Source organism: Mauremys mutica, chromosome 2 (genome assembly GCF_020497125.1).
Source record: "Mauremys mutica isolate MM-2020 ecotype Southern chromosome 2, ASM2049712v1, whole genome shotgun sequence".
NCBI classification, from domain to species: Eukaryota; Metazoa; Chordata; order Testudines; family Geoemydidae; genus Mauremys; species Mauremys mutica.
This window is the reverse complement of record NC_059073.1, coordinates 263,374,418-263,400,297: the sequence shown is the minus strand read 5'-3', so window position 1 is coordinate 263,400,297 and position 25,880 is coordinate 263,374,418. Positions and strand designations below refer to the sequence as shown.

The 25,880-nt window shown below is 42.6% G+C and overlaps 1 protein-coding gene across 1 annotated transcript in view; it reads right to left on the bottom strand.

Moving 5' to 3' along the window:
- RAB18 (RAB18, member RAS oncogene family) overlaps positions 1-25,670 on the bottom strand; it is a 28,937-nt gene extending 3,267 nt beyond the window's left edge. The window contains exons 1-4 of the mRNA XM_045007103.1: positions 25,528-25,670; positions 15,285-15,340; positions 4,112-4,173; positions 148-220 (exon numbers count right to left, since the gene is read on the bottom strand). Of these exons, the coding sequence (XP_044863038.1) occupies positions 148-220; positions 4,112-4,173; positions 15,285-15,340; positions 25,528-25,595 (259 nt within the window). The 5' untranslated portion in view covers positions 25,596-25,670. The remainder of the gene's footprint in view (positions 1-147; positions 221-4,111; positions 4,174-15,284; positions 15,341-25,527) is intronic.
- Between the last annotated feature and the right edge of the window lie 210 nt (positions 25,671-25,880).

Here is a 25,880-nt window from a genome sequence, read left to right as displayed (position 1 = left end):
ATTGGGAGCATTGAACTAGAAGCCAAGAATTTCAGTATTAAATAGCCAAACATAGTTGGAGAAGAATTAGATGGTCTTTAACTTTTACGTAAAACTAGAAAAAAAAAATCAAAGTTTTTAAAGTGGTACATTGAGTAGCATACTTACCTAGAATAACACCCTGTGCTCCTCTATAGTAGCTGGGCGTTAATGTTCTGAACCGCTCCTGACCTGCAGTATCCTAAAAATATTCAGAATGTTTTCCATTACTGTACTTGCACAAAATAATCTACTCTATGTGCTACTGAAAGAAAGTATAGCATCTGCAAGTTCTAATTAACACAATAATAAAGAAACTTCAGAACAATCATGGAATATAGCACCACCAAAGGAATCAAGTTTAATTACCTTTAGATGAAATACAATTAAGATTAGATGCAGAGTTGATAAGACTTTTGCTTTAGGAAGTGGCTTTTAAAGTCTTAGCATTTAAGTAAAATAAGCCACTCTACAATGATATAGGGCACTCACATTTCCACTAAGGCTATTGCTGCTCTACAGCTAACAGGTAAGTGAGACACCAGTGCAACAGATTCACTTGTTTCTAAGTGAACATTTTAGGTTTGCAAAACACTGCAAAGTCTTGTGATAACAAGACAAGATATATGGCTTTTCACTGCTCAGTATTTGATAATTAGCTTCAAACCACAAAAAAACATGTTTAACACGAATAGGGCAAACCAAGCTGTAGCAGAAGTACCAAAAAACTGATCACATTCCTTCTTAAACTGAAGTAGCTTGTGAAATCAGATTTATATCTGAGGACTTTATGAACTTAAAGCACGAATAGGTCTGCAGAGACCAAGTATCAAAATGCTGATTACATATGCTTTGTTGTAGATACTTGAAACTACAGTGAACTATAAGCACCACAGATCACGAGAATATGCATGCATCAGAAACTGAGAAGCTCATTAACTCAAACTCTGTCCCAGTTTAGAAGCGTATTGCTTACAAACAAGAAGTAAATGCCACCCAATCTACCTCCAAAAGAACAGTCATTCCAATAATATCAGCAACGTTTTTCCATTCAGGTTCAAAATTCACTCCACCACCATAGATCCTGAATATTCAGGCTCAATGTGAGTGGAGTGCAGAACACTTCAGTGAAGAGAAAAGTCTACTCCCACCCCCATCTCAAACTAGAGCCAGAGCACAGGATTCCTTTGCAAATGCCTCTCACCAGTCTACACCCAGGGACTGTTATCCAGGGCTGTAATAGTATTGCTTCTCCAGGCCACCTGAAGCACAGAAATGCAGAACTCTGGCCCCTCCACCAGCCTGTTTCCCTACCAGACACCACTGTGGTTTTCTAGACTTGCATGGAGACCGTACCACTGTACGTGGGTACACAGAAACCAGCAATCTTCCTAGCACTTAATGAACATGTTTTATGCTGCATTCCTGAGTTTAGCATGGACCATGAGTGACTGTAGTGGTCACAGAGAAAGCCAGCAGTTTTATAACTTAGGTTTGTGTTTTGGAGATGCAGGCCTTAAAAGAAAAGAGAAGTTATCTTTCCCTTTGAGTAGGATTCTCTCTACGAATGATTCACCCTGTCTCTTTTTTTTTTTTTTTCCTGAAGAGTATGCAGGTGTCCTATCTGGCTCATTTTCTTCCTCCCAGGAAAGAGTTCTGCTGCTCTGTGACTCCTGCCTCAGAGAGGAAATGTTCCATTGGCTCCTGTTCTTTCTCATATGCTTATGAGGCCCTTATATGGCTGTGTCCATTTTCTCAGGCCTTGTCTACACTGGGAGGGGAGGAATTGATTTAAGTTATGCAACTTCAGCTATGTTATTCACGTAGCTAAGTCGACGTACTTAGATCTACTTACCGCAGTGTCTTCACTATGGTGAGTCTACTGCTGCCGCTCCCCCGTCGACTCTGCCTGCACCTCTCGCCAAGTTGGAGTACAGGAGTCGACAGGAGAGTGCATGGGGATTGATTTATTGTGTCTAGACTAGACACGATAAATCAATCGCCACTGGATCAATCGCTGCCCATCGATCCGGCCGGTAGCGAAGACATAACCTCAGTCATCATATCCACTCTGCTTTGCTTGATCGAGGATATGTTTGGAGATCTGACTGTAAGTGCCTACCTCAGAGCCTACGATTTGGTACTTGAGGTATGCAGCACTTTTGATATCAAAGCAAGGGAAGTATCCCCGATCTATATTTTTCTCCCTCCTGTACTCTGCTTCTTTCCTCAGACAGACCAGGCAGGCATCACCAGAATTGCTCCATTTTGCTTAGCAGTGAAAGAGTTTCAAGCAGCCCGCCACCACAGAGCAACTGACAGCCCTGGAATTCCAGTGGTTGTTCCATAACAGAGGTGAAGTCTGTGACCATAGAACATGAGCCCTGTGTGACAAAGTGGGGGGGTTTCTGTGTTTTCCAGTGGGTTGCATGCAGAGGGGGTGGGACTCAGTGTCCTTGGGTGTTACTGGTTTAAAGAGGTGAGGGGAGAGGGAGTTTGTTGTTACAGAGGACCGGAGAGGGATCTTGAGACCCCAGCCGATGGCCTGGAGGATGGAGACCCCAGCGACTGGTGACCTGGAGACCCAGCACAGGAGTCACAGCCCGTTCTGGCCAGTGGGAGGACAATGGGCTGTGAAGAGAGGACCCCAGTGACCTGACCAGCCGGTTCTGGCCAGAGGAGGGCTGAGAGGAGAGTAGACCCAGGCCTTCCTGTTTACAAGCCTGTTTACCTGGAGAGAAGACAATGGACAGAGGCGGGGCTTGGGGCTGGGGATATTGGAGGCCCAGCTGGGAAGCAGGGGGGGCTCTGGGCTGGAGAGAGGGAGCAGGCAGAGCCCACCTGGCTGCAGGGAGACTGGGATATGCTGGGCTGAGGGAGGCCAGGCTTGAGGCCCTGAGAGTTTCCTGTGCTGTGTTCAACTCTCAATAAACCCTCCTGTTTTATGCTGGCTGAGTGTCACTTTGGTCTAGAGAACAGGGTTGCATAAATCCCTTCAGGGTTGAGGAGGCCCAGGGGGTCCAGTGCGAGTGGACTCCCCAAGGGGCTCATGGCAGAGAGAGACGTGCTAAGGCTCAGAGAGTTGCAGCTCCAGGAGGTGGAGGGGCCTGACCCTGAGAGAGAGTGGACCCCCTGAGAAGGGCTGTCACACTGTAGGGGGTTCTCCCTACGGACCACACGGGGCCACAAGTGGCCACGATCTGTGAGTCCATGACACCTTGCTTATGGATTAAAAAGCAAATATATCATTAAGAGTTATTGGGAAACCTTTGCCCTCTCTTTCTTTCCATAGTTCAAGGTTTGAGGTTTCCCTTCAACAGTCAAGGTCATCACAAGTACTTAAACTGAGTTATGCAGGATACAGAGCTTCTTGCTCTATTTTAGCTGCTATTTTAATAGAGGAAATCCTGAACTCAAACCTTAGCAGGCAAACTCCTTTTGGTTCACCGGAGTGTTTCTACATTCTTGTCACTTTAAAGTTACATTAAAGTTACTACTGTAAATTAAACATGCACACCTGTGGCAATTCTCAAGCTATGTAAAATGTATGGAAAATGTAAAGTCTTAGTTCAGAAGATTTTTTCTTTAGAAATGTGAATTCAGTGTGAGAAGCTTTATACCTAATTTTACATGTTTAGTTATCAGGCTCAAACTGTGTAGTCTGGATATCAAACTCAAGTAGAAGTTATAAGAGGCACAGGTAAAATTTATTTGTAGTCAAATTAAGGACTTTTCCTTCTAACGTAACTCCATACTCTCCTGTATACTTGTTGGCCTCTAAATTTTGTTTGATAACAGTAAAAAAGTCTCTTCCCATAAGAGAGTTCTACAGAACATTTTCTTCTTTCAGATACCAGAGCTGATACTATAGCTATGTTACCTATCCTGAAAACGGGAAAATCCCACCAGTAACCTTTTCATGAATGACCCAGTACAACCAAAAGACAAACACAAAAAACCCTACACACCCCTCTACTAACAAAGCCTGTTAACATGGCAAATCCCTTCAACTGCATATTTCCATAAAAATCATCACCACTAGTACAAATCAAACTACGTAAAGCTCTGGTGTTTTACTATGTTCAGAACTTACCCATATTGCCAGTTTAGCTTTATTTCCATCAACTGAAATTGTTTTCACCTTGAAGTCAACACCTGGAAAAATAAAAAGGTTTTAATTCTCCTTCAAACATGCGTTATGATTAATTTTGTCAGATAGAAAGACAACAAAAGATCCAAGTAAGTCAAACTGAAGTTGTGCTTGACAATAGCAGGTGGAATGGATTAGTTTAATCCGTTACTATTTGCCCACTCACCCCCCACATCTCTCCTACTTTCCTTCTATGGTCCTACACCAGGCATTGAAATTAAGGCTTAGAAGAGTCTTCAAGTAACCTTGGGCCATGGGCCAATAGGTATATCATGGAAGTGAAGCAGGTACTAATATTTCCTTCATGAAGTGTAGTGTTCTTGAGTATGCTGTTTAGGTTAACTCCAAATTCCCTCCTCCTCCACATAGTTTGCTCCAGTCTAGATTCCAATATCTAACCTTTCATTCCACCATTTCCTAGTGTGGATCAGCTATACCAGAAGCTATGGGCTTGATGCATTCCATAGTCCCATGTTATGCAGGAGATCAGACTAGGTGGTCATAATTATCCCCCTTCTGGCCTTAAGATCTAAGACACTGATCTAACAGTTAAAGGCTATTCAGATGAAGATGCTGTAATGCCTCTTAGAAAAGTCCCAGCAGACAGTGCTGGTCAATTGCTTCTCTGTCCCAGGGAACCTCAAGGATATCACCTGGGGTCTATTCTATTACTTCTTGCTTAAAAAGCCACTGGGAGGATTAAACAGGAAAGATGGTTTGTGGCATACTCATTGCTGAGGACACTCAATTATCTTCCACACATTTGACCCAGCTAGTGCAGTGGGACTAATGGCTTACTGTTTGCATGAGGACAAGCTGCCCAAAGCTCAGTCCAGATAAGATAGAAATAATGTTACTAGATTGGGGGGGGAGGGGGAGAGTATGCATGTCACCTTCAACAAAAGTTTGGGTACTATTAGGTTCTGGGTTGCTCCTGAATGCCTAGGTATTGTCTGTGGTCAAGACTGCCTCTCCACCCCTGGCTAGGAGAGTGGACCAGTTCCTGGTAGATGAAGACCTGGGCTCAATTATTCATAATTTGTCACCAACAGGCTAGATTAGAGTGTTTTACATGGGATTACAACCATACCATTTAGAAACTTTAGTATGGAATGTCTTTTATGAAGCAGTGCTTCACCTAGAGAGCATATTACATTAGCATTTCCAGAGTCACATACACTGCTAATAAGTCTGAATGGAGTTCAAGGTATTTTCAGTTTATCAAGTCACAAATGACAGCCTGGTTACCTGGCACACTGCTTTCATGCGAGGATGCTGCTGTTACAATCAATGGAGTCACTACAGCTGGAGTCTAACTCAATTTTCTGAAGGGTCCTTTACTTTGGAACTCTCTCCCTGCTTGACTGCTCCACAGCTTGGATTCATTAATTTTCTAGGCACACTACATCATGAAACACCTAGATCAGGGGTCGGCAACCTACGGCATGCGTGCCAAAGGTGGCACGCGAGCCGATTTTTGACAGCACACAGAGTGGGCTGAGCTGCTCAGCCTGCCACCGCTCTGGGGTTCCCGCTGCTGGGCCCTGGCCAACCAGGGTCCCTCCGCCGGTCCCACTCAGCGCCCACTGCTGGCCTGGGGTTCCTTCCCCCATGCTGGCAGTGGGCTGAGACCCCAGCTGGCAGGAACCAGTGGCTGAAACCCCAGAGGGGGGCTGACGGAGACGCTCAGCCCACCCCTGAAACCCCAGAGCTAGGTGAGCTGACTCGCTCAGCCTGCTGCTGCTCTGGGGTTCTGGCTGCTGGCCCCTTACCAGCTGGGGTCCCAACTGCAGCCCCACTCACCTTGCTTCCAGCACAGACCCCCTGCCAGACAGGGTCCAGGCCTCTGGCCCTGCTCAGCCCTACCAGCCACCAGCTCCACTCACCTCAGCTGCTGATCTGGGGTTCCAGCCGCTGACCTCCTGCCAGCAGTTATCAACCTTATAACTCAGAAGCCAGTGTGCAGCTTAAAGTATCTAAATACGTGCCACCAGACACTGGAAAACTCAGCAAGGGCAAGGATCACACTAAACTAATAAGATCTGCATTTTAATTTTAAATAAAGCTTCTGAAACATTTTGAAAACCTTGTTTACTTTACATATAACAGTAGTTTTGTTATATATTATAGACTTATAGAAAGACCTTCTAAAAAACATTAAAATGCATTACCGGCACGCGAAGCCTTAAATTAGAGTGTATACATGAAGACTTGGCACACCACTGCTGAAAGGTTGCCGACCCCAAACCTAGATTTGCTATAAGATTTATCTAGGTCATGATTGTAGAATGCACTGAATATTAGAGAGATTTTTTATAAAAAAACCCACTGTCATCAAAACTACTTTTATAACCAAAAAAGTACACTAAAGTCTAGTTTATTTGAATGTTTTTAAATTAAGATTCTTAATCCATAATTGACAGTTTATAACAGTACCACATATTCAGAGGGGTGGCCGTGTTAGTCTGGATCTGTAAAAGCAGCAAAAGAGTCCTGTGGCACCTTATAGACTAACAGTCGTATTGGAGCATGAGCTTTCGTGGGTGAATACCCACTTCGTCGGATGCATGTACATCCACTCCAATACGTCCGTTAGTCTATAAAGTGCCACAGGACTCTTTGCTGATTTTACAGTACCACATAATGTTTTCTTAAGATTGGTTTAGCACACAATTACTGTTGAATGAACAGGCTGCAGAGCCAGAAATTCTAATCACTATATCTCCAGTTACATGTCAGTAGCAAATGTGCTGTAAGTAGGTAAAACAGGAACTTGTCATGCTTACAATTTGATTTAGATTAAGCCTAAATAACCTGCTGCCCTGTCAATTTTCAGCATTCAACATAAAAAGAGCTGGCTCTTAAAACTAATAGCATTCTATGCTGAGCTGCATCAAAGGGTACCTCTGCTAAAACCATGACAGCCCTAACGAACAGCTAAGTAGTGTACATTTTAAAACAGATATATACTTTAAGCTACAATTATTTTTTACAACCCTGTTTTTACATGATCATGACCATCTTAAAAACAAAAAAAACCACAGAAGCCACTTTAGCTGAAATTTCTCTCATTCTCAGCCCAATTATAAGTTTCAGGAAGTGAGCATAGCTTGTCTATACCACTACAAAAAGTTTAGCTGAACTTTGAGGTAATGGCACCTTGCTCAGATTCCACAAACAGGCCCAAGATTTTGTTCCTGGATACAGTTATGCAACTTCAACTGGAAATGCACACACATCTTTGACATCATTGGTCCCCATTATCAGTTACTCCTTCTGAGCAATAGAGGCCAATCAAGATTAACACACACACAAAATCAATTTTGAATTTGATGGAGGTATTTAAAAATGTAAACTTAGTGTTATATTTACTCTTATAATACATGCATAGGAAAAAGTATTTTAAAATAAGCATGCTGCTTAGCATTACACCAAATTGTATATTTTAACCCTTTTAGGTGATAATGGGAAGGAGAGCATAGTTACAGTATAGTAGAAGACATAAATAGTAACTTGACCCATGTTTCTAACAAACTGCAGGGCTCTTGATGCAACAAGACTATCACCTTAACTTGTACAAAAGAAACCCGTTATCACAATGCTAAACGTAGTTATGATCTCTGTAAATGTATCACTGATACGCATTAATATTTGAGCTGTTGCTACTTTAGTCTTCATTAATTTGATAAGAAGCCCAATTAAAAAAAAAAGTGAGCTTGCAGAAAAGCACATTTGTAACATAGCTAGATTCCACAAACAGACAGATGCAAAAAGGGTTAACCATGAAAAGTCTACTGGTGTAAACACAGCAAATGCACAATCCACCAGCATAGATTCAGAACACATACAAATACCTTATATTTATACTGTACATATAGTTCCTTTCATCCAGAAAGATCTCAAGAACTTTGAATTGAATGCCAGTATTACTTCATCCACTACTGAAATAAGTTGTCTAAGAGTGCACGTGGGACACCATGCTACACAGCAATTCTGGGGGACTGGGGGAGAATGGTAAAATGAGGAAGCGAACAAAAGATTTATCCAGCTGAAAATACTGGGGGTTAAGTTATTTACAATGCAACTTGTCCTCTGGTTGGACTTTGGCCAGGAAAATCTACTCTTATAAGAGTATCTTTGGAAAGTTAATGGATCTGTGTTCAGGCTTTCATTTCACAGTGCTACCAGAAGATTACGTACAAATACATGGCTAAATAGGGTGAAATCCTGGACCAGTGAAGTCAATGGAAAGACTCCCATTTACTTTAAAGGAACTATGACTTCATCCATAGTATTTACATATGCAGCACATTAGTAACTCTGGACTTTCTACTCCCAGCCTTCAGCCATTTGAGCTAAAGGAGAGTTGACAGTAACCATCTAAGCCAGTGGTCCCCAACCTTTTCCGGGTGGCGGGCGCCAGATGACAAGCCACCGAGGACTGTGGCCGGCTGACAAGAATCTGGCAAGAAACTGCAATGTCAAGAGGCATCGCCGCCGAAAATCAGAGGAATTTTGGCGGTGACGCCTCTTGATGACGCCACTTTTCAGCGGCATTTTGGCAGATGCTTCTCCGTCGGCCAGTACGCGGGTGCACATGCGTCAAGGCACCTGCGGGCACCGCGTCGGGGACCCCTGATCTAAGCCCTGGTCTACACTGAGGGGGGGGGAGGGGAGGAGTTGATCTAAGTTACGCAACTTCATCTACGTGAATAACGTGCTGTCACTCCCCCATCGACTCTGCCTGCACTTCTTGCAGTGCTGGAGTACAGGAGTCAACGAGAGAGGGCTTGGAGGTCAATTTATTGATCCCCACTGGATCGATTGCTGCTCGCTGATCTGGCGGGTAGTGTAGACCTACCCTTAGTGACCAAACAAAGCAAGTCTGACACTTAATCCAATAGAGAGCAGTGCTACCCACCAGCTAGTACAGTGGTTCTCAAACTTTTGTACTGGTGACCCCTTTTATAGGCTTGCTATGAGTGTGGACCCCCCCCTTAAATATACTAAAAGGTGTTTTTAATTTATAACACCATTACAATGCTGAAGGCAAAGCGGGACTTGGGGGTGTAGCCTGACAGCTCCCAACCCACCGTGTAATACCCTCACAACCCCAAGGGGTAACAAACCCCAGTTTGAGAACCCCTGAACTAGTACATGATAATGGCATTTCTGAGGTTCAAAATACTATACACCACCATGTTGGAGCACTGGTCCATAGAGCCCTGTGCAGATACATAATTAGTATCCACATGTGATCCACAAAAAATGATCCACAGATATCTGCAGATTTGCAGGGCTTTAGATATAAAATTTGGATCCAACCGCAATCCACAAAAATAGTCCATGGATGTGGATACCTGTGGATAATTTGTGGTTTGCAGGGCTCTACTGATCCAGTAGAGCTATTTACTGGCCAACAAAGCTGACGGTGTCATGAGCTAGGACCACCAAAGGACAATAGCCACTGAAGACCTCATGCCACAGTTCAGCCTAGAATTTGAGAGGCCTTCCCTGAGTTGTTGAGCATGATCATCGGTATGCATGGAAATATGCAGTTATGCATTAGCAGAGGCTAAGAGAAAGGAAAGCTAACTATTTAACAATGTAATCCCTCTCCAAAGTAGGCAGGGCACTGCACTTTGTATTTCACAAGTGGAGTTCATTCCCAGGAGGAAGGTCTTAACATTTTTAAACCTCCATTCCAAAAATGGAACAAAGTTCTATCAGCACAATAAAATAGCTCAGCTCCTACATTTCTATTAACTCAGCATACTTCTCTTCCCCCCCCGCCGAAAAAAAAACAAAAAAAAGGAAAAAGAGCATAAAAGGAGATACTTTTACAATGGGATACTGCTTAATGTTAGCCATGTAAGTTAGCCCTTTGGAACCTCAGTCTTCCTCCTCCATCCATTAAGAGAGGGACTTATATCCATTACTGGAAAAGTGGTTTCAGGATTTTTTTTTTAAATTAAGCACATTTAAGCTTTATTCTGTGTTTATGAATGCTTTTTCCTCTCCTCTTTAAAGCATTTCAGAACACTGGCCATGCACAGTTCAAGACACTTTTTTTGAGAGCTATTACACCCAGCAAATAAGTTAAGTGCCAAAAGTTAGCATTGTAGCAATGCTCAGGTTGAGAAATCAGCTTTTAAATTAGGAGCTTGATAATTTAAGATTTTAAGCTTATGCCAATCAATTACATATAAGCATTTCTAATTTATTCCTGTCCTTTGTAAGGCTCTATTTGTTGCTATGTAGTCTACAATGTAAGTTCTCTCTACTATGCTTGGCATTAATGTTGCCACTTTTTTTTTTAAGTTCCTTATTTTCTGAACTGATTGCTGCATATTTCTCAAATCTTTCATTGATAGGTTTTGCATTGTTACATGGTACATGCACCAACTTCAGAAAGTGAACAGTCTACAACAATGCATGTTAGAACAAGAAGTTAGGCCAATTGTGCATATTAACTGATAGGGACCAAATTTCATGTATGAAATTTTGCTATTGGCTCCCAAAGGCTCATGACTAGACTAAATCATTCCTTCTATAAGGGCACTCGCAGGCTTTTCATAAGAACAGAAAATGTGGGCATAAAGGCAAGATTTGGAATTCCACCTGGGCAGGGTCATAACTATAATGGAATGGTTAATCCAGGACCATCAACGAAGAGGTTAAAAATATGATTAATGCAAGTCGGCAAGATTTAATGGAAGATAGGTCTTATCTGACAAGCCAGCTGTCTTTCTGACTGGCCTGGCTAATGAAAGCAACTTCATTGATGTGTCTACATGGGAACACTAAGGAAAGTTAATCTGAATCAAATGTGTGAATTTAAAAGTGGAGTAGTTAAATTGCATTAAACTCTTGTTTAGATACTCTCACTCAGAATTAAAGTAACCTTAATTGGGTTTAAGTAAACTAAATGTTATTAAAATGTCAGGTTGAATACAAGATGTAGTTGTTAATGGGGGAAGTATCAATTATCAGGGTTGTTTCTAGCAGGTCCCTCAGAAATGTGTTCTTGGTCCAATGCTATTTAATTTTTATCAATGATCTAGATGATTTAAAATCTTTGCTGGTAAAAATTTGTAGATCACAAAGATTGCTGAGATAGTAAATAATGAGGACTGGTTACTGTTAGAGTGATCTGAATCACCCAGTTAAATGGTTATAATTCAATAAAATGTTTTACTACTGTCAGTCTAATTGAGGTATTTTATCTGGAAATCAAGAATGCAGGTTATACCTACACAATGGGAGACCATCTGGGCAGTGATTTAGAAGGATTTAGAGGTCAACATAGTCACCTCAATATGAGTTCTCAGTGCAATGCTGTGGCAAAATGGACTAACAAGATTTTTGATGTACACGTGGACTATTAAGCAGAAGTAGGGGATGCACTTCTCAAAACGGATGTGGAAATCCTGGAGAGTTCACAGGAGGACCACAAAAATGATCCAGGGGCTGGAAAACCCCCCAAAACAAAACAGCCTTACAGTATGAGTAGAGCCCCATGCAGATACAAGACTTGTAGGCGCATTTGATCTGCAAACATAGTCCGTAGATATCTGCAGACATAAAATGGATATTCATAGATCTGCAGGGCTCTAAGTACGAGCCTTAAGGAGCTCAACTTATTCAGCTTAATGAAGATACTGTTGACACGTAGTTTGATCACTATGTACAGGTTCTATACAGGGAAAAGATCTGATGAGGCTTTTACAATTTTGCTGACAAAGGCATAAGATGCAGTGGCTTAAAGTTGGACAAATTAAACCCTGAAATAAGCATTTCCTAGCAGTGAGGGTAATTAAACAATGGAACAGATCAGCTCAACAGAGAAGATGGTAGACTCAGCATTGCTTGGAGTCTTTAAAACAAGATTACATAACTTTCTAAATTATATGCTTTAAACCAGATTCTGGTAGAAGCAGCCTGTGTGTCAGAAGCCAGGCTGGTCTCTTCTTGCTTGGGAATCTGTGAATCCCCATGTTCATCCCCTTCCTTAATGGGCCACAGCAGAACAAGATTGCCTGCATCGCCTTCAGCATGGTCAAAACACTTGCAGCTTTGCATTAATACAATAGCTATAATCAATTTTCATGCTTAGGGCTTCAGCCAGTAACCTGCAGGCATCAGGAAGGAAATCCCCTCCCCCTCAATGCACAATTGGCCAGATGTATAGTTTCACATCCCACACCTTCCTCTGAAGCATCAAAGAGTAGCCACAGCTGGAGATGGAACACAGGATAAAGGTGAAGCAGTGCTCTGAAGAGGTTCATAGAATCCTTTTTTCTTAGATGGCTGGTCAGTGTGTCTTGCTCAAGGTCAAACTGATCACCAGGTTTGTCATTGGGAAGCAATTTTTAACTCAGGTCACACTGGCAGGGACCTTGGGGAATGGAGGTGGAGGGTTTGCCTTCCTCTGCAGCATGAATTGCCTGTTAGGATAATCTGGGCATCTCTCACCAAGTCAATTCCCCACTATCACAGGGACTTCAGGCACTGGTAACACCTCAGTCTATCCTGTTTTCTGTTTGTGACACACAACAGTTTAGTCTCCTGAGGACTGAAATGCTTTAATCTAACTAAACTTTTTGCAGAATTTTATATTGAAGACTTCATTATTAAATCTTGTAAAAAGAAGAAGCTGGATGTTTGTGTGCCCAGGAAAGTATGTGAAGCAGCTAAGATACACATTTGATAGCTGTGTCTGCTAAGGAGAGGAGATCAGTAGTGAAACAGTTAATATTGCGATCTATATCACCATTAGATTTTAGAGTCAACAACACTTCATTGAGATGAACGATGAAAGCTCTCCCATAAGAACTATTTTTGAGTCCATTTTTAAGATAGTATTTCTTTGGTTTATGCCAGGCACCTTGTTGGGAAGGTTCTCTTGCAAAACAGTTTAGAACCTCAGTATTATTAAAGTCAAGCTTTGTTCCAGAGTAAAAGGTGGATACTGGGGCTCTTATACAACTGTGGAATAATAGTGTCCACAGGGCTAGCAGCAGTATGTAGCAGTAAAACTGTAACTAGTAATCTACATCAGCTAATGATATGGTTAATGAAGTTAAACAATATGCTTCAAGTTCAACATTAACTTTAGGTTGATACAGAATCAATTTTTGATTCCTTTGCTGAAAAGTTTTAATATTTGGGAGTTTATGCAATAGTTGACAATTATCAGCTTTATATAGATTTGGCCCCTTGAGAAGAGACATTTTTAAAACTCAGGCAAGTTGACCTGCATCATGAGTTTTATCCTCAATTCATGTTCCATTAATGGTTTCCTTCAGGGCCTGCACTGTTTAAGGAAAAAGCAGCAGGAGCTCAAAGGACCTCCTTTTTTCTTGCCAGGATGAGCTCAAGCAGTTCTTGTTGATGTGGAAATATATTTCTACTCAATACTCACCTGAAAGCAAGTGAGCTGACAGAGCATTGACATTTTTGTCACCATACTGATGTATGTCCATAATACTGCAGTGCTAGTGCCAGGGGATATCACTGAAAAGAAAGGTACATCTTTTTCTCACTCCACAAGCCATTAAGAGACGGTAGATTGAAAGGATGGTATCAAGCAATGCCTTGTCAACAAGTCCCAACTACTAATTTGGGCAACTGAGACATCCAAAAGAAGTGAAGTATTAGTATTTCTGCAATACCTATTTTTTCTGCTTTAGGAGTTGGAATTAAAATATGGCTATCCCTAAATAGTTTCCTACTCACCGCCCCCCCCAATATTTAATTCAGCTAGTCAAATACATTAGACAACTATACAGTTATTTTTGGCTTTACATTAGTGTTTCTCTCTCAGTAGCCACCTCGACTGATCAAGAGTTTAAGGAAAATTACTTGCTCTCTTCCAGGTCTTTAGTTAGAACCTCCATTGCAGAAAGTCTAGTGTTAGAATTAGAATACCTTGTACAGGAAAGTTACCTTAATTTGCTCCCAGTTCACCAGCTATTTGTTTATCTTGGATTACGGTCATATGATACATTACATAATAGCAGGACGGGTTTTAGGCATTTTACTGCCTTTTACAAACTTCAATATCCATACCAGCACCCTTCCCATTCTGGGGTCTGTCTCTCCCTCCTAAATACAATTCAATTAATGCTGGGCCCTTACTGCTACCCATATCACTCACACCATCCCGGCACACAGTTTTTTAGCAGCTCTGGGCACTCCCCTCTTCCCTTGGGCCACTTGCCCAGGAGCTAATAGTTATTTTGGGGTAGGTAAGGAAGGAGCCACTTCTTACCATTCAGACATCTGTTCCTTGAAGTGGGAGGATTAGGAGACAGGAGTTCAGTGCCCAGTATAATGTAGAGCTTCTCTGGAGCAGGCCACCTATGCAACTTACTCTAACATGAATTCTGTGCAGTATTCTTCTTACTATTAAACTAAGTTCCAATCTCCTATTACTTTTGAGAGATTTTACTGATTTCTCACATAGGTTAGCAAGAATCTTTTGCGCACGGCTCTAATAAATTCACTAACACCATGAGTGTGGTTGTAGTGCTAACAGATTTAGGTTTCCTTCAGTGACAGTCCATGTCTATACCTTCCATCTTCAAGAATACAGAATACACACGTGACAACACTGTCTCAATTCTGAACTAATTTTGTACAAAGTATAACAGCGCCCAATTACTGTTTGTACTTCTGTAGTGTTTATAGTGTACAGAGTTACATATGTCTACACCTAAAAAGTTTCAGCGGCATACCTGCACCACAATAGTGCTGCAATGTAGGCACTACCTAAGCTGACAGGAGGCATTCTCCCATTGGTGTAGGTAATCCAACTCCCCAACAGACAGTAGGTAGGTCTTCTGTCAACCTAGCATTGTCTACAGTGGGGGCTAGGTCAGCTTAAACTATGCCACTTAGGGGTGTGCATTTTTTACACCCTCAAGCAACATAGTTTAACTGACTTCATTTCTAGTGTAGACCAGGCTAATGATGAGCCAAGATCATCCCCTTCCCCCTTACTGAAGAGCAGATAAGGTTGAACCTCATTACCAGTTGCGCAAACACAGCAAGTCACTGTCTTCTACCTAAGTTAGTTTGAATTTTTATGAAGTCGTGTTGCACACACACTTACCAATTGTTGCTGCAAGTTCTGGGTCAAATGTATCATCTGTGAACCGCAACAAAAGGCTGATGGAGGGAGGAAAAAAAGATACTATTAGAACACTAAGTATTTTGTTGTTGCAGTGTAACTGTAGCTTGCCAGATGAGTGCATTATTGTATACCACAAGTCTGAAAGCAACATTAATATAAAACAAGGTAGACCTGAGTGTCATCTTCAAGACAGTGCAAATAAAAGGAATGCATGTCAGCTTGCTGTATAACTAATTATGTTTTGAGAAAGGAGTAGTTATTTTTACTCTTCAATTCCAATACTGAGTAAGCCTCTTTGAGGCTAGGCCTCAATCCAAAACAACGTCACATGCTCTACTGTTCAGAATATTTTATTTCTATTGTTCTATTTCAAGTCTCCTAAAACTCAGTGCAAAAAAGCACAACATTTTTACAAGTTTGAAAGAAGCTCCAGAGTGCAAGTTCACTTACCACAGTAGGAAGAATCTAAGGAACAATACATGTGCAAAACTTTTTAGACACAGAAAGCCACAGAACTTTAGTGGTAAGTATGAAAAACCTCACAATTATTTCTATTTCTAATGTACAGGTTCCAAAATACACTGAAAAATATGAACGCAACCTCACACAAATTAAAGTTCTGATGAAACTGTGAACACTAAAGTTAAATTTTACATTGTACAGGTGTGGATGGCACTTCAAATTATAGAAAGTTCTGTAACGGGCCCATCTAAAAATCTATTATCCAAGAGCAGCTAGTCCTATAAAAAGAGGGGAAGAGTCAGTGAAGACACCCAGAGAAATACAGGAGGACTCGCAGAAGATTGCGAGGGAGAATAAAAGACAAGAGAACTTGCAGTCAGAAAAAAAAAAACACAGGGGGAAGGCCAGAGAATCACACTATCACCTGGAAAAGGCAGGTCTACGTGATTGGTGACTTCCTACTAAGAACAGACAGGCCTGTCACCAGACCTGATCCGGAGAAAAAGAAGGGTGTGCTGTCTGCCAGAAGCTAAGACTTGGGATGTGGACCTGAGGTTGAAGAAGATCCTAATTGGAGCAGGAAAGAATCCACTGATTATTCCCACATGAAGGACAAATTATACTTTCCAGCGAGAATCTAGCTGTAACAAGGGAGGATATGCCAGGCTGGGAAATGGAGGCTCAAATGATCTTCAGTGGGATCTACATGTCCCTAGAGTGGGAGAACAAAGGGGAGACAAGATGATGATCAACAGATGGTTCGGGCAGTGGTGCTATAAGGAGGACTTTGGGATGTTTGACCACTGGAAGGCATTCATGGACAGAAGACTGTTCTCCTGGGATGGACTCCACCTGTGCCAGGAGGGAAATAAACTTCTGGGATGGATGCTGGCACAACTGATTAAGAGTTTAAAATAGGAACTTGGAGGAGACAGTTGGGAGACGCTTGTGTAATCTTCATGCTTGATTTGAACATTGAGCAGGAGGAAAATCAAGTAAGGAAGGATACAGCAATGGAGAAAGGAACAGCAGCAGGGAGTACAATGGACATTAAGAGGAAAGACAGTGCTGATACCTATGAAGCTAACAGTCAGTTAGATGATACTGAAAGTAGAATGACTATGCATTTGGCTGAGGAATCTGGGCAAAAGACAAGTTTTAACACCATTGCAAGGAACCTGGGTAACAAAATAGAAGAACTAGAACTACAGATGCAGAAAGTGAAACCAGATATTATAGGGATAACAGAAACATGGAATAGTAGTCATGACTGGAGTACAGGTATCAAAGGGTAAATATTGTTCAAGAAACAGAAATAAAGGTAAAGGTGGTAGAATAGCATTGTATGCTAATGATGAGATAGACTGTAAAGACATTAGAAGAGATGGAATGACTAAGACAGAATCTGTTTTGGCCAAAATCACGTTGGGGAAGAAAGCTGTTAGAGGTTTCCCCTGGGATAGTACTAGGGGTATGCTACAGACCTCCAGGATCCAATTTGGTTACAGACAGAGACCTCTTTAATGTTTTTGGTGAAATAAATACTACTAGGAATTGCATGATTATGGGAGATGTTAATTAGTTAGGGAAGTGGACTGGACAGAAGAACTCAAGGATCTGAATGTGGAGGAGGCTTGGAATTACCTTAAGTCAAAGCTGCAGAAACTATCCAAAGCCTGCATCCCAAGCAAGGGGGAAAATTTTGTAGGGGAGAGTTGCAGACCAAGCTGTATAAGCAAGCATCTCAAACAGGTAATTAAGAGAAAGCCTACAAGGAATGGAAGATGGGATGGATTAGCAAGGAAAGCTACCTCTTGAAGGTCAGGAAGTGTAGGTATAAAATGAGAACTGTCAAAAGCCAAACAGAGTTGGACCTTGCAAAGGAAATTAAAACCGGTAGTAAGAGGTTCTATAACCATATAAGATGAAAAAAAGAAAGTAGGTGGACCGCTAAGCACAGAGGATGGGGTGGAGATTCAAGATAATACTGTATAGGCATGGCCCAACAACTAAATGAATACTCTGCCTCAGTTTTTAATATGACTAATGAATAGCTTAGGGGCAGTGGCAGGGTGGCTAATGGGAATGAGTATATGGAAGTGACCACATCCGAGGTGGAAGTCAAACTCAAACAGTTTAACAGGACTAAATCTGGGGACCCAGATAATCTCCATCTGAGAATATTAAAGGAACTAGCACGTGAAATTGCAAGCCCAAATAGCAAGAATTTTTCAAGAAACTGTAAACTTGGGGGTTATATCCTATGACTGGAAAATTGCTAATACAGTTCCTACTTATAAGAAAGGGTAAAAGTGATCTGGGAAGCTACAGGCCTGTTAGTTTGACTTGAACTGTATGCAAGGCAGGGTGGATTTGATTTAAATCATGATTTAAATCACCAGTCAGGAAGACTTGATTTAATCATGGGTTTCTACATAAAGGTGCATTCTTGTTGGTTGTTATAACCTTAATACAGTAACTCCTCAATTAATGTTGTAGTTACATTCCTGAAAAATGCAACTTTAAGTGAAATGATGTTAAGCGAATCCAATTTCCCCATAAGAATTAATGTAAATGAGGGGGTTAGGTTCCAGGGAATTTTTTTCCCCCCACCAAACAAGACTATACGATATACACATACACAGAGTATAAGTTTTTAATACTGGTACGCAGTGATGATGATTGTGAAGCTTGGTTGAGGTGGAGGAGTCAGAGGGTGGGATATTTCCCTTACTGCTAAATGATGAACTAGCAATTGGCTGAGCCCTCAAAGGTTAACTCTCTCACTCTACAAGGCAGCAGGAATGAAGGGAGGGGTATGTGTGAGAGATATGCGCATTTACCCTTTAATTACACTGCCTTGTTAATTAGATCAGCTTGCTGAGACCTCAGCTGCTGCAAGCTCCTTCTGTCCTGAGCCCTGATGTGTCCCCCCTGCTGGAAGATGGAGTAAGCGGGGTGCAGGAGCAGGAGGGAGGGGGACACCCTGACATTAGCCTTCTTCTTCCTTCCCTCCCCCCCGCACAGCAGGAAGGAGTCTCGGGAGCAGCCCCAAGGCAGAGGGCAGGAGCAGCACATGGCAGAGAGAGAGGGGGGCGGGGACAGCTGCACTGCAGGCAGCTGCTACATAGGGAACTTAGGGGAGCAGGGGGCTGACCAGCTAGCTGCAATGGGCTGCTCTTCCTGCAAGCAGTAGACAAAGCAGGTGGCTGCCAAACGAGGTTAGAAGGAAGCATTGCACAACTTTAAACGAGCATGTTCCCTAATTGATCAGCAACATAACAACGTTAAGTGAGGAGTTACTGTACATATTCTTCACAACTCAGAGATAGATGTAGGTTTCATTTTTAGAAGGTATACACTACACATTTTTAAAGTGATTTATTTTGAAGACTTTTCAGATTAGTTATCTCAGAAAATGAATGACGGGTTATTTCATTTACCAAAGGTAATTGAAGCAGATATTTATGAAGTCATTGGGAGGTGAACTATCTCCAATTCAACAGGTTAATCATTAATATTTGGAGGATTTTCTTGCCATGCTGTATTAGGAGGAGATCATCATCAGACAGACATTTAAATTGTTTTATTTAACTAAAACAATGTTATGTATTCTGGATTTTTTTCTTCAACAGCAAACATATATTAACAAAACAGGCATATGAATTTTTTAATCTAGTTAAACATTCAAGTTTTTTAAAATCAGGTGTTTTTTTAAATAAAATAGTTAAATGAAAAACAAATTAAATCAACTATGTCAACCAGCTCAATATGAAAAACTCAAAATATTGGCTTCTGCAGCTAAGTTACTTCACCTTCATTTTCCTGTTTTTATTTTCCAGATTATGAACAAACAAGCTTTCCTGCTTTTTCAGGTCCCAAACGATTTCTCAATTTGGAATGAATTAGTCCAAGGGAAGAAAATATTCTTTCTACACCGGCAGAAGAAGCTACTGCCATTAAGTGAGATTATCACTTCATCAGTCTCTGAATCCAAGTGCTTAAGTGACTTCAACCAGTTCCCTGGTGTGACTCTCTTTAAAACATCAAACATATATTTCTTGAATGGTTCTTATTCCCAAACTGGGACTCTTTTACAGCTTGCTGCCATTATAGGTTTTCCCTTCTAGTGAAAGAATGGTATGGTAGATCTCAAAATCAATTAAGGCTACACTCAGAAAGACCTCAAGACTTCTGGAATACGCTGCTCAAACAGTTCCACTTTTGATTCTACTGCCAGTCCCTCCCTTCTCACATTTATCTACAGACTTCTTCTCCTTGTCCAGATGTATTTCACCCTCAACAATAGGGTGACCAGATGTCCCGATTTTATAGGGACAGTCCCGATTTTTTGGTCTTTTTCTTATATGGGCTATTACCCCCCATCCTCTGTCCCGAGTTTTCACATTTGCTGTCTGGTCACCGTACTCAGTCTTCTATTCATTGAACTTTTTGAAACTTTGCACTTTTAGAGAGGTAAGGGATTGACTCTGTGTTCACAAATTTGCAGAGGGACAATAGGGTTGATTTTAAATAAATATATAAAGGTAAGAAATAAGAAAACATTTTTTGCTGTTAACAAGCACGTTATCTCTGGAGACACAAATCCACAGTTTGACAACTGCAAAACTAAGCATCTCTGATGGTATCTTCTAGACTGACCACTGAGTCCCATTGGGTAGATAAAAAGATGAACCTAAATAATCTATATAGAAGCCCCTAGAATCCCATAAATTTGGGTCCCTAATCCATGAACTATTGGAACTCATTTACAAAACTTGTCTTAAACATTACATGAATATATTGTCTCTTCCTATAGAATTAATAATCCCTATTCCATGATGAGATAGTTTTAATTAAGATACATTATAGCTCAAAGATACCTTTAGATTGTTTTTTGAGGAAATCAAAAAAAAAAAATCAGATAAAAAAATCCAATTAAAAAATCATTGATTTTTATCCACCCTGATGCAAGGACTTAGAACAAATTTTGAAAGAGAAAGCAGCCAAGGATATAGAGGTAAACAGTAATTGGGATAAAATACAACATGGCTTTACAAAAGGTAGAGCATGCCCAACCAACCTGATCTTTGAGAAGTTAACTGAGTTTTTAAAAAAAGGAAATGCATTAGATCTAATCTATCTGGTTTCAGTAAGGCACTTGATATAATTTCTCATGTGGAGTGTTAGTTAAATTGGAGAATATGGAGAACTGAAAGGTGGATAAGGAATTGGTTAAAGGGGAGACTACAATGGGTCATAGAGAAAGATGAACTGTCAGGCTGGAGAGAGGTTACTAGTGGAGTTCCTCAGGGATCAGTCTTGGGACTGAATCTTATTTAAGATTTTTTATTAATAAACTTGGAACAAGAAGTGGGAGTGTGCTAACAAAATCTGTGGATGACACAAAGTTGGGAGGTATTGCCAATATGGAGGAGGACCAAAATATCATACAAGAAGAGCTGGATGGCATTGAAACGGGACTAATAGAAATGGGATGAAATTTAATAGTTCAAAGTCATGCACTTAGTGAACAACAAAAATAATGTTTGCTATAAGCTAGAGATGTATCAGTTGGAAGTGACAAGAGGAGAAAGATCTGGGTGTATTGGTTGATCATAGGATGACTATGAGCGGCCAATGTGATGTGGCAGTGAAAAAGGCTAATGCAGTCCTATGATGCATCAGACAAGGTATTTCTGTAGAGAGGAAAGTGTTAGTATTATTATACAAGGCACTGAGGAGATTTCAAGGCACTGAGGAGATTTCATCTGGAATACTGTACGCAATTCTGGTCTCCCATGTTTAAGAAAGATTAATTCAAATTGGAACAGGTAAAGAGACGGGCTACTAGGATGATCCGACAAATGAAAAACCTACCTTATGAGAGGAGACTCAAAGACCTTGGCTTGTTTAGCCCAACCAAAAGAGGGCTATTGGAAGATGATTGTTCTCTATAAATACATCAGAGGGATAAACACCAGGGAGGGAGAGGGGCTATTTAAATTAAGTGCCAACATGCACACAAAAACAAGTGGATATAAACTGGTTATCAACAAGTTTAGGCTTAAAATTAGACAAAGGTTTCTAACTATCAGAGGAGTGACGGTTCTGGACCAGCTTTCCAAGGGGAACAGTGGAGGGCAAAAAACCTACTTGGCTTCAAGACTGAGCTTGATAAGTTTATAGAGGGGATAGTATGAGGAGACTGGCTACTTGCCAGCGTAAGCAATCTGTCACTGCTAGCAGCAAATATCTCCAGTGGCTGGAACACTAGATGGGGAGGGCTCTGAGTTACTACAGAGAATTCTTTCCCAGGTGCCTGGCTGGTGAGTATTGCCTACATGCTCAGGGTCTAACTAATTCTTATATTGGGGGTGGGAAGGAATTTCCCCCTGGGTCAGACTGACAGAGACAATGGGATTTTTTTGCCTTCCTCTGCAGCATGGGGCATGGGTCACTTGCAGGCTTAAACTAGTGTAAATGGTGGATTCTCTGTAACTTGAAGGCTTTAAATCATGATTTGAGGACTTCAGTAATTCAGCCAGAGGTTGTGTTTCTGTTACAGGAGTGGTTGGGTGAAGTTCTGTGGCCTGTAACGTGCAGGAGGTGAGACTAGATTATCATGATAGTGCCTTCTGGCCTTAAAGTCTATGTACAAGGATTCTCATTTTGGCATATTAGCCATAATACTACACTGAGAAAGTTCCTTTTAAGATACTGATCAGTGATTTTACATGTTTGGGACAAGAGTTTATAACCATGTGGCAGACAGCCAATAACTATGATGGACATCCTGTATTGAATTTCACTGTTTAGTGCAGCAAAATACAGGGCATCTGAAGTGTGACACTATCACATATAGAAACCAAGTTTATTTTACAGAGAGTTTGAACGTAAGTGCTGGTATGGCCAGAAATGTGACTATAGAACTTCCTCAACTTTATCTGCTGTGTGTGTGCGTATTGCAAGCCCTAACTGCTTACTTTACAAAGGAGTAAGAGCTTAATTAAGGAAGGGTTAAATTGTCCGAGCAGAAGCAGTGTTTTTAGTATAAAAAAAACACTACAGTAACTCATCGCTGAACATCCTCCCACTTAACATTGTTTCAAAGTTACATCACTGCTCCATTAGGGAACATACTCGTTTAAAGTTGTGCAATGCTCCCTTATAACGTCGTTTGGCTGACTTTACAAGGGAGCATTGCACAAGTTCCTCTTCTCGGCTTCCTCTCCCTCCCTTTCTCCCAGTGCTTTCCCCGCCACCAAACAGCTGTTTGGCAGTGCTTAGGACTTTCTGGGAGGGATGGAGGGAGGGAGTGAGCGAGTGGGGAAGCTGTAAGTGAGGATTTACTGTACTTGACACAAAGTTGCAGTTTACCTTCCAAGTAAGTGAAGAAAACTTTAAATGCTAAGTGGCTTTAATGTTATTCTGGGATATAAAATAGTAAAATCCTTATGACACAGAAATAAGATTTTAAATGTCTGTTTTGAGATATTAAATACATACAATAGGTAACTAAGATGTGGGAGTTATTTATCTAAGTGTAAACTTTCACAAGGTCACATGAACAAGAGATGACTTAATCTAAAAGAAATGTGCTCAAGTCATGTCGGTCATCACAGGATTAGTGCAAAACTTTACAGATCCGATACACTGAGGGTTAGAAAGAAGCAGTGACTAGCTGTCACCTTGTTTAAACTATTAGAAAGCAATACTTTTAGCAGTAGCTGTTTCCCTTTTATCTGATGCAAGATAGCAGAATTAAGTTATTGTTTTAAAAAGCATTTATTTCTAAATGTAATACAGTTAGGCTTGCAATGATTAGACTTTTTTTATTAGTAAATGTCAACAAACAGTAATGGAAATAAACCAAAAAATATTTTGATAATAGAAATTTACAGATAGGCAAAAGAAAGAAAAATGATGTTTGAGAACTGCATTTGATTTAAGGATATTTACTTAGTGATTTAATATTCTAAAGCTTTAACTTTGTACAGCTCAAGGTCTACTGTCATTAAGTAACAAGGGGCAGGGGAGGAATAGCTCAGTGGTTTGAGCATTGGCCTGCTAAACCCAGGGTTGTGAGTTCAATCCTTGACGGGGCCACTTAAGGATATGGGGCAAAAATTGGTCCTGCTAGTGAAGGCAGGGGGCTGGACTCAATGACCTTTCAAGGTCCCTTCCAGTTCTAGGAGATTGGTATATCTCCAATTATTATAATTACTGTGACACCCCCCAACTGTCCAACCCCACATAATTTCCCATATCTGTGAAAATAAATTAAAATCAGTAAAAATGATTTAACACTATTATCCACCAAAATGATAAAAAATAAAAATCAAATTCTGCCAAACCTAACTTTGATACCCTCACATGTACAGAATATACATCTTTTCGACACAGTGTGGTCAGGTCCCTCTTTTCAGATCTCATTTGAAAGACCCATGCATAATAAAATGGAGAGGAGTCAACATATGTCTGAGTAGGGCAGTTTTGATATTTTTATTTAGTCCCTGTTTTAACTAGGTCAGGGGACTGTTCAAAGAACCCCTATTCCCTCACTGCAAGAAGGTCCATGCTAGTATGATCCTCAGGTACTGGGAAGCAGTGGTTCAGAAGTAGTTTAACAAGTTGCACCTAAAGCACCATTGGTGGGGTGGGGGGGGAGCTAAGAGGGAGCCTGCTTCTGAACAGAAACTGAGAGGACAACTAGGTAAGAGGGTCCTCAAGGATAAGCAGGAGGGAAGATTTCCTCCTCACAGTCAGGCTCATCCCAGACAAGGCATGGGAGGCCCCTAAATGAGGAGGGGCAGAGGGTAAAGTCCCAAACCTGAGGCAGGGGGCAGTCTGTGACCAGATCCAGGACGTGAAGGGCCCCTGCTAGCTGTGACCAGGGACGGAGGAAAGGGGTCCGGACCTGAGGGGAGGGGGGACGCCGCTGGCTGTCACCAGGGCCGGAGGGAAGGGGCCTGGCCTGGCCCAGAGGCGGGCCCACAGCTGGCTGTTAACACAAGGGGCCCGGACCTGAGGGGAGGGGGGACGCCGCTAGCTGTCACCAGGGCCGGAGGGGAGGGGCCCGGATCCTCCCGCTGGGTGTGAGCAAGGGAGGGGCCCGGACCTGAGGGGGGCGGGGCCGCAGGCTGTCACCAGAGCCAGAGGGCCCCAGACCTGAGGGGGGAGGGGAAGGTTGGCTGTCAACAGGGCCGGGGGAGGGGCCCGGACCCGAGGAGGGGGGACGCCGCTGGCTGTCAACAGGACCGGAGGGGCCCAGACCTGAGGGGGGGGAGGGAGGTCCAGAACTGGCGGGGGGGCGTTGGCTGGAGGGGCCCAGATCCTCCCGCTGGGTGTGAACAAGGGAGAGGTCCGGACCTGAAGCGGGGGGGGGGGACGACCCGGACCTGAGGCGGGGGGGGGGTTCCGCCGCTGGCTGTCAACAGGGCCGGGGGGGCCCAGACCTGAGGGGGGGGAGGGAGGTCCAGAACTGGCGGGGGGGGGCGTTGGCTGGAGGGGCCCAGATCCTCCCGCTGGGTGTGAACAAGGGAGGGGTCCGGACCTGACGGGGGGGGGGGAAGACCCGGACCTGAGGCGGGGGGGGGGGTTCCGCCGCTGACTGTCAACAGGGCCGGGGGGCGAGGCGATACCCGAGACCGGCAGCGCCGCACCAGGAGGCCTCGCCGGGCCCCTCGGGAGGCGGGTGGCCAGCACAGCACCGGGCCCAGTCATGACCAGCCGGCCCGAGACACTGGCGCTGCCTCACCTGGACTTGCCGACGCCGCTCTCGCCGATGATGAGGATCTTCAGCGTGGTCAGTATGTCCTCGTCCATCCCGAGCGAGCCCAACTCTCGGCTCCTTGCGCAGGCTAGTCTAGTCCAGTCCGCTCGTGACTGCGCATGCGCACGCAGCCCTTTTTATTTTTCAGTTTTCTAGCGCAGCCCCTCCACGCATGCGCTTTGACCCGTCTCCACTTACCAGTCCGAACTTCCGACGCCTCCCCTGCGGCGCATGCGCCGGAGAAGGCAGTTGTCTTTAGCCGCTCACAGGCGGGTGCGTTCGGCGATGTGCTGTCAGCGCGCGACCGGTCTGCGCGCCCCGCTCAGTACCTCAGCGAA